Raw genomic sequence first — 9918 nt, 5'->3', positions numbered from 1 at the left:
TCATTTCCCGTTTTTTTTTATCTCAGATGTTTTAGTGTAATACAATTTTGGCTAACAAAATAAAAGTTAAACGTTAAGGAGTATTTCACAGGTCACAGCGTCAGAACAAATAATTTTCAAAGTAACGGATATACCATGAAACCAGAAAGCAGGTATCATTCGTTTCTAACTTCTATGTGTAGATATTTTAGATGATAACTTTACCTTCCGACTTTTTTTCTTTCTTCGATTTTTTTGACAATTATTTTTTTTTTGTATGAACTATCTATTTTCTTTTTAAGTTAAAGGCTACGAAATTTTATGATTGAATAAATAATTTGTATTTTACCTAAAAGTATTTGTTTTTAATTTAATCCTAGCACCCATAATAAATGTGTTGTTATCGAAAGGTTAAGTAAAATGTTAATCCCTCGAACTAACCAATTCAAAACTTCCAAGTAGTGATTTTTTATTAATAAAATTCTGGCACTAAATTTGAACTTCAAAACAAGCAATAAAAAGGATTAAGTTTTTAGTAATTTTTTACCTGCAAGTTATAAATTAATTATTGCCATCATTGAAAATGGTTACTTAAACCTTTTTTTATTGAACGTGTTAGAGATCAAAGTTAATCTTAGGCACCTAGTTTTTGCCTGCACTTAGGTCAAAGCCTTTAGCAGACTTTTCGTCGTATCCAAAATGAACATTTGCCAAATAATAATCAATAAAACTTTAATCCTTTTTTCAGTTGAAAATAATGAGAAAAGACAATTTTTTATTAAATATTTCAAAACAGCCAAGAGAAAATCAGAGAACGAGTTCATAGATCCACAAAAAAGTTAAAAATACATTTTTTTTTTATAAAAAGAATTATTTAAATTTTATTAAAAGTAAATTACAGGCAATTTTTTTCTTAAAAATTAAACAATAAGGGAAAATTTTACACAATTACTGTAACAACTGGTTGCAATAAATTTTCAAATGAAAAATTAATAACTGGTGTCGGAGGTTCTGGTGCTGCTGGCGCTACTGGTGCTACTGGCTTACAAAAGTCTTCAATGTTGAAATTGTCCTTCGAAATAGTTATCGGCTGGTCAGGTAACTCCTTAAAATCGATCTCGTCCAGAATTTTGAGAAGTTCCGGTGTAGATGGCTCATCTATTGTATCTCCCTTTGTGTCCAATTTTTCTTCTCTGGTGTTCAAGAGGAATTCGCCAAGATCCATAAGTTCCTCTGAGCTCATAAGTTGGTCGTTTGAAAGTCTTGATGGCTCTGTTTGTCCTGTGTTTTCTGGTGTTTTTAGTCCAAAAATTTCATCAAGGCTTGAGAGGAAATCGTCGAGATCAGTTTTTTTCTCCTCTGCATTCTGATTCGATAGTGTATTGAGTTGGGAAAAATCCTGTTGCTGTTGGTGATATGATTGCTGTGGAAGTTGATATTGCTGCTGAGGTTGTGGTCCAGTTGGAGAGAAGAGATGCAGTTCTGGGAATTCATATCCAAACGAGAGCTCTGGTGGGCAAAACTCATCCTTTGTTTGAATTGTTAATTCTTCTGGACATGGTAGCTGCTGTTGAATCATCTTTGGTTCAGGAATCGGTGGAATTTGGTGGATCTCTGGATATTGATGCACTTGATGTTGAGGTGATACTGATGGAACTGGCTGGATTTGTGGCATCAGAGGATACTCAGCTTTTGGCATCGGAAGAACTTCTTGCTGGGGCTGCACTTGGGGTATAAATTTCACTTCCGGTACTGGGATCGAAGATATCATCTGGTATTGTTGTGGTTTTTGTGGCTGTGGTACGACTGTTGCTACTGGGACTATTTGTACTCTCGCTGGATTCACGACAGTAGGAAGCCTGATGATTCTCTGTTGCACAATCTGGTTCGGTGGTGCCCTGGAAATTTCATGAGGCAAACGGATTGCCGCCGGCATTTTCACAAGAACCTGTGGCTTGAACGTCCTTGCTGCTTGATTTTGTACCAGGGTTGGTAGGTTCGTTGGATTTTGTATGACGATGGGTAAATTGTGCTGCGTTTCTAGTGGTTTCGTCAATACTCTTGCTGCCATGGGTTTTATCACAGGAAGTGATTTGGTTGATGCAGCTTCACTAATTGGAGTCTCAGAGTCCGGAGTTGTTGTTCCAGACTTTGGATCACATGACATTAGTCTTCTCGCTATCATGTGATCCATTCGTGCGGTCTTCATATCCTTTTTTCCATTTTCTGCGATGGTGGCTTTCTTCATTTTCATCCGTCGGTTTTGAAACCATACCTTGACCTGTGCTTCGTTTAGGCCAAGGCGTTTCGAGATTTCTATCCGGCGGGTGCGATGTAAGAAGAAGCACTTCTGAAACTCGCGTTCCAGCTCCACGAGTTGTGTGTTGGTGAATGCTGTCCTTGTGCGCCGTCCTCTATGGTAGTCCTGCCTTTCATCCTCTTCGTAGTTGGTAACCATTGGTGTAGATGTTGCACGTTCGGTTGCTGCTGTTGATCGTTGTTGTTGATGTTGGCTCTGGAAATAAGAAAAAAAGTAAAATGATGTTAGTTAAATTATAAGATGGGAAAGTTGAATTTTTTGACTTACCATTGTAAAATTGGTGTATGCTTGTTGGTAGTGATCTGGGTTGTACATTTTAAATAAGTTTTTTTTTTAACACGTATTTACCGAAACACAAAACTATTATTCACACTTTTTTATACAAACACTGGATAAGTTTGATTACAAACTTTTTCGAAACTGTTTTTTCTTCACGAATTGAATTCAATTATTTCGATATAATTGGCAAATTTAAAATTAATTTTTCGGTAGCCGATCTTGCTTGCGTCAAGTTCTTGAACGTTATGCTGAAAATCTTAAGATTGCTCTCGTTTATATAATCTTAAGAATTGGTCCTATTTTGCGGATTAGCTGTTACAGATACAAAGGCTTAGGTGTTATAAACCCAATTGTTGTATTGTTTTTCAAAATGCACCTGGCCAATCATAGCTCATGATCCTTCACAGCAGGTACATAGGTTCACCTGTGTGCGTATTTGTTGTGACTTGTGAGGGATGCGAATTTTGATCCTTCTTTGTACCTAACCTATACATTATTCATACCTACTGTTGAAGATTGAAAGAGATGCGAATTTTATGATTCATAAATAATGAGGATGCGTGTGTGTGATGCTATGGACTGGATTTTGTATCACAACGTATTTTCAATATTTTCAGAGATAAAATGGCAAGCATCGAAAAATATATTGTGTTTGTAATACGTGTATTTTATTTTTATGTTAATGTTTTGGTATCGAGCATGTTTTTTTGTTCAAAAACATTTTTGAAGAGATGCTAGGAAAAATGTCCTTAGAGATTTACATCATATACCTAAGAAAACAGATAATTTTAAAAATAAAATTCTTGTTTGTAGGTTGTGGTCACTGCCGCTGACTATTTATTTAATTATAAAATTAAAAAAAAAAACAAAAGAAGATAAAACGTAAATCGATATATGTATGTATATGCTTATGTTAAAAATTGTTATTTTAAGCACTAACACGAATTAAAACATATTTTTCAAAGAAAGAACACTGCCTATGATTATGCCTAACTTCATAGTACCTATATTTTCATCTTGGTCTTTTTATGACCAAAAGGATTATTTGTATCCATCAGATTGCGTTTGATTACCTTACCTAATAGCTCAAGCTATAAAGGGACTTAAGTTTAGATGGATTTGGATCTCCATAACATCCTTTCTCACCTCTAATGTATTGCATAATCAATAGAAGGATTAAGGTACATAAAAATGTTGGATTTATCATAAAATGAGCTAAAAAAATTAAAAAGATACTTTGTTTATACTAAAATTTGATCGATATTAAAAACTGTTTCGTATTTCACATGAATTCTCAAAATAAAAAAACATACCTTTAGGTAAGATGACATACCCCCTTTTTTCATTCTTAATTGCAAAGCTCGCAAAGAAATTGTTACATTTTGTGATCAACACCGACACATAATGCGTGGTAATATGTAGTGCATGCCTTGCAACAAAGCCAATGCTCTCCTGGACGTGAAATACTATATGCTATCTTCAGCAGCATTGTAGTTAATGCAAAATACATACCGTCATTATCTTCTGAAAAGTCCGGTGGAGTGGAACATCATTATTCTGTAATATGCGTCGTTTTGTAACTTTTTAAGCTTTTTATATTACATTCCGGGTAAAATAATGTATGTCATCTTGTCATCATGACGCTTGTCCGCGTCATGTCATCTTACCCGAAATGATCAAAAATGGTTTCAGTCTTAAAAGCATACAAATAACACGATCTAGTCCTTAACTAAAACAAAAACTTCATAAAACACAAATTACTGCATTCATAAAATACTTGAGATACAACATTGTGCCCACCTTAAAAACAATATCTTCTTTAGAACTTTTGCTTAAAAAAAAGTTTAGGTGTGCAAAATTTTTCTTTCTGCTTCTGAAGATACACTTTTCCAAACTAAGGAAAGTAACAATAATAATTGAGGAACTGACATTTTAAAACTGTACATTTGTGCGTTTTTAAAAGTCCAGTAAGAACTTTAGTTGCTGAGAAAATGCCACTTAGTCATCTTGTCGACTATGTCATCTTAAGCAGATCTCCCCTAATGAATAAGCCCTTAATGTCAAAATACCTATAATAAATTAAGAAATTAAAATAAAAAATGATAAAACTGACCAATTTTCCATTTTAAAATATTTCTTATGCGAATTAATGGGATTTTGTCAAGTTGGAATGTGAAAATGAGAGTGCCATTGGAATAAATTTCATTGATGCATATGTACCAGTACATATATTTATAGCTCTAAATATTGGTTCAACAAAATTCATACATACATTATATAAACACAAAATATTTAGTTTTTAGATTAAATACCTGGGCCTATTTCATCAACTTATGAAGCTGTAATTACAAGCACTTTTCAGAAAATTTGTGAAAAAAATGATAAATTTCACCAGTTTCTTCCATTAAAAAAATTGTTATTCTAATCTACAATTTCAAATTTGAAAAAAAAATTGATTTTCCATTTCACCAAAACTTGTGTTTTACAAAAAAATCCTCCATCTGTTGTCTAGAAGCCTAAACTATCAATTTTCGTTGCATGAGTTTCCAAAACTTTTGAAGCAGTTTTTCTTAAAACTACAATTTTGCAGATTCGTTGTTTTGGCTTTGTGCCCACGAAATGATACATACAAAAAATTAAAAAAATGGAATGATCAATTGGACAGGATGGCGATAAATAAAAGACCTCATCACATGTTACACATTAATTAAAATGTCAAACGGTTGATAAAAAAAAATGTAAAAATTGATAGAAAAATGTATTGTAAAATGGTACATAAGCGCCTTCTGTTCAAGTGGAAATTACATCAACAAATTTTCACTTCTTCAAAATAACCATCACCTAATCAGGAAGTCGACTTTTCAAACTTTGAAAATTTCTACAGCAAAGTCCGATTTAATTAATTATTATTAAAAGTTAAAATTCAATATCTGAAGGATAGTTTTGCCACTTGATTTTTTTTTAAGAAAATAAAAACTCACATTAATTTAAATCGAAACCGTTTTTTAAATAATCATTTTTTTTAAATTTAGTATTAAATAATATATAATATTTTTGAATATATGGAGGCTGTGTTATGATGAGTGCGATTAAATAAAAAAAAATTAATTAAAATAAAACACCCGCCGCACAGGCATATTAAATTTATTTTTACACGAAACCAATAATTGTTTCATAGAAAAACTAATACCTAACTGTATTAACAAAAAAAAATTATAATAACTTTCAATACTTTCCGAATTATGCTTCTAAGCATAACGGTATAAATTAAAACACAATATTATGATGAATGATAAAAAAAATCAAGCAGGTGTCATTTGCAAAATAAAATATTACCCGTTTTTAATTGCGAACTGAGATCCTCCTAAGTTTAAGAAGATTACACGATGAACAACATCAAACGATTGCTAAGGAAAAAACCAAATTATTTGTTAATTGTGGTTAACAGAGTAAATTTTTTGCTAATCTTTTTCTAAGGTATTTGGCTCTTCAATAACAAACGATTACCTACTTACATTATATTAAATTAAAACAATTTTTTGTTGTGTGATGTGTTTAGTGTAAAATTAACTGATTACAGTTAACAATAAAACACGGGTAATATTTTTTATTAGTACTATATTAAATTTGTAGGTATTGTTATTAAAAGTATTGAGATATAAAGTTGGGTTTAAAAGTTGCATCAGTTAAATTTTGATTGTTAACTTGGCAATTTTTCTTTTAGTTGCCAATTTTAAAAGTTATTTGAAAACCTGCTAAGTTATTTAAAGTTCATTGAATTGAATTCTTGTTTCCTTTTTATATGCAAGCTTCTTGAATGAAATTATCAAAGTTTTGTTTAAATTGAAAAAAAGTAGCCTTTTTTTGTGTTGATGTGTTTGGGTACTTTTGCTCAATTTTTCCTTTCTCTGGGAGAATTTTATTTAAATTTATATCTCTGGCAACAAGGAAAATCGACATAAGTCAGTTTTTACAACTTATTTTGATTATTTTGATTATTTTGAATGATTGGCTTGCCATTACAAATCAGTAGGTACTTTGCCCGATAAGTCATAAACCGCTTAAGATAAAAATACGAACCAAATATGGCAGATATTTTGCATCAGATTTCGTAAAATACTAAATTTCGACATAATCATACCCACATAAGTTGACTTATGTTGTTATAACTTGTTTCCAAAAATATTTTTGTACAGGAAGTACCCAAATGAATAAACAAATGTCCACCCGGAAAAATTTAATTTCACTTTTCTCTTATTGTGAGTTCCGGGCGGAAAGTTTTTCACGCTCCAAAAAGTCGTATTTTGAATTTTTTTCATTTGTGGGAATCAACAGTAGTATTTTCAGTTAAAACTCAGAAGCTTTTAAAATTCAGCAAAAATTTCCACTCGAATATTTGCATGCCAGCTTAGAAAACACTGCTTTAAATAATTCTACTACCTATTTTACAACTGTAAATCTCAAGACCTGAAAAATGGCCATCTTTAAAGGATTAAACTTTTATTAATAAAATTCTCAGAAACGTTAGTTGAGTTTTCAAAACGGATTATAAATTGAGTTTTAAAACAAGCAATAAAAGTTTTAACAAGTTTTACCTGCAAGTACGTACTAGTATCATAGGTAAATTTATTTTATATTTATAGGCAGGCAATCATTAAAAGGATTACCTTTTTTATTGGGGTGTCCCCAAAGTTAATTTTTTTTATTGCTTATTGGTAATTTCAATTTTTTAGCCGTTCATTCCTGTCATCTACCAAATGAACATTCGTTTTGAGTTTTGTAAATAAAACTTAAATTCGAAAATTTTTTTTCATTGCGGACCTCAGTCTGTAGGTATATAAAAAGATCTAAAAAAATCTTTCTTTGTTTATTTTTTTTAGAAGACGTTTTTATAGAGTTATTGAAGATAACGAATGTTTCAAACCAACGAATTAAAAAAAAATAACAAACAAATATTTTTAAATATTTTTAGTTTATTGCAGAAGAATACATTGCGTTTTTTCTTTCTTAAAAATAAATAGCATTAAGACATTTTAATAAGAAACTGTTGCCACTGGTATCATTATATTTTCAATATCATTATCTTATATCTGCAGAACACCCTCTGTTTGTGCTGTGCCCTCAGTTGGTTTCATTCCCAGAAGTTCATCTAGAGCCGAAAGAAAATCTTCATGGCCTATTTGTTGATCATTTGCTGGTTCTGAAATTGGTTGATCTACAGTGACATCCGAAAATTCATCTCCAAACGAGATCTGTGGTAGGAATACCTCTTCGTTTGTTTCAACCCGGGATACTTGACACGGTTGTTGCAACAGATTTTCTGCAGGGATCTTTGTAGTGTTGTGAGTTTCTGGGAATTGTTTCGCCTGAAGTTGTGGCAGGAGAAGTGAATCGCAGTTCACTGGCAAAGGCGCAGGCAGTATTTGCTGTATTGCTGGTTTGACCACAGTCGGAAACCGGATGATCCTGTGCTGCGATAATTGGGTTATTTGGGTATTCGAAGTTGCTTGCAACAACCGTATAGCCGCCGGTATTTGGACAATGACCTGTGGCTTGAATGTCCTTGCTGACCGGTTTTGTACTATATTCGGAAAGCCGGGTCTATTTCGTACAACTTCAGGCAGATTGTTTTGCTCTTCGAGAGGTTTCCTTAAAACCTTGGCTTCCAACGGTTTTATCACTGGAAGTGATTTGGTTAGAGTAGGGGAAGTCGTTGTTACAGTTTTTGGATCACATGATATCAGCTTCCTCCCTATCATGTGATCCGTCCGGGAAGTCCTCAAATCTTCGTTACCATTCCCCGTGATCGATGACTTTTTCATCTTCATCCGTCGATTCTGAAACCACACTTTAACCTGTGCCTCGTTAAGCCCAAGGTGTTGTGCGATTTCACTGCGACGAGTCCGATGAAGGAAGAAACAGTGTTGAAACTCACGCTCCAATTCCTCGAGTTGGGTGTTAGTAAAGGCTGTCCTCATACGTCGACCCTTTAAGTATCCTTGCCAGTCATTTTCCTCATAGCAAGCAACTGCTGATGTTGTTGTTGCGCGTCCGTTCGATGAACTCGGTGATTCTTGATTTTGGGTCTGGAAACAAAAAAAGACAAAGACGATGTTAATTTAAATATTGCTAGGAAAATTGGTTAATAACTTACCATTGCAAAGTTTGCATAAGCTTGTTGGTAATGTTCTGGGTTGTACATTTTATTTTTTTTTATTTAAAATATTTACAATATTTTCGGTAAATAAAAATTATTTATGTGTTTAGCTTAACTACACGCAACCGATTCTGATATTAAGTTTTTTATTTTTTTTATTAAGTGTTTACGTATATTAACACTAAAAAATGGCGGATTATATATGATTATGACCGAGATCTTGCTTCTTGAATGTTAGGCTGAAAATCCTAAGTGAGTGTGAGTCCTTGTTAAGAATTTTTTATTTTCTAAACTCTACATACAGATACATAGGCTTTAGGCGTTATAAACAAAATTGATTTATTGTTTTTAAAAATATTTTTGACCAATCATAGCTCATGATGCTTCGCTACAGGTAAAATACAGATATGACATCATAGTATGCGTACGTTAAGTGTGATCCTTTTTTATCTGTACCTTTGTGATTCATAACAGTAGGATGTGTGTGTGATGCCATTGACTTTATTTTGTACCTTAACCGTATTTTAAAAAATTTCAGGACTAAAGTGGTGTTGCTCGGAATACTTATGCATATTATTTATTTGTAATGTATGCAAAGGTATTAGTGTCATGCCGGATATAGTATCTATATTCGAGCACGTTTATTTTTGTTCGAAAACAATTTTTCAAGTGACGCTAGAAAAATTTTCTTCGTGACTCATATCATATAAGAAATCAGATTTTTGTATTGTGTTTTTACTTTTTCTTCAACATAAAAGACTTAGTAAATTATTTTGATAAAGCCTAGAATGCATAGTATTGATCTGAGTTCTTTTTCGTGAAAATACTGTACCTACACATTGAGCTATCAAAAATGTTCGACAAAGTCGGATAATGCCTCAATTAAGAGTTTCTCTATATCCTTGTGTGCTCGAAATAGTCTTGAATGGATCAAAATGAGTTATGAATGGATCAAGATCAACATTGATTTCTATGATCTCTCACCTAGTTATATTGCATAATCAAGCTTAGGATGACACACCAAAGATGTGAATTTTTAAATTAAAGGGAGGTTTTAGGAAGGGGTTTCCCTCTAAAAAAATATCAGAAAAGTGACTCAGAATAAACAAATTTATTTATTTAGCTTAATACAAGCATAGAAACTTACAACTATTGTTTACAAAAAAACTACCCTAGAATACCT

The 9918-nt window shown here is 32.4% G+C and overlaps 2 protein-coding genes across 2 annotated transcripts; both read right to left on the bottom strand.

Annotated features, from left to right (window-relative positions):
• Positions 1–919: 919 nt before the first annotated feature.
• On the bottom strand, positions 920–2811 carry LOC129915020 (uncharacterized). The gene is made up of 2 exons (XM_055994475.1): positions 2567–2811; positions 920–2494 (listed from the first exon to the last, which is right to left on the bottom strand). The coding sequence occupies exons 1-2, from the start codon at positions 2612–2614 to the stop codon at positions 920–922; spliced, it is 1623 nt and encodes a 540-aa protein (XP_055850450.1). The 5' UTR covers positions 2615–2811.
• A 4851-nt stretch (positions 2812–7662) lies between these two features.
• On the bottom strand, positions 7663–8780 carry LOC129915019 (pituitary homeobox 2-like). The gene is made up of 2 exons (XM_055994474.1): positions 8733–8780; positions 7663–8664 (listed from the first exon to the last, which is right to left on the bottom strand). The coding sequence occupies exons 1-2, from the start codon at positions 8778–8780 to the stop codon at positions 7663–7665; spliced, it is 1050 nt and encodes a 349-aa protein (XP_055850449.1).
• Between the last annotated feature and the right edge of the window lie 1138 nt (positions 8781–9918).

The sequence above is a fragment of the Episyrphus balteatus genome, chromosome 3 (genome assembly GCF_945859705.1).
Source record: "Episyrphus balteatus chromosome 3, idEpiBalt1.1, whole genome shotgun sequence".
Taxonomy (NCBI): Eukaryota; Metazoa; Arthropoda; class Insecta; order Diptera; family Syrphidae; genus Episyrphus; species Episyrphus balteatus.
This window is presented reverse-complemented; position numbering and strand designations above follow the sequence as displayed.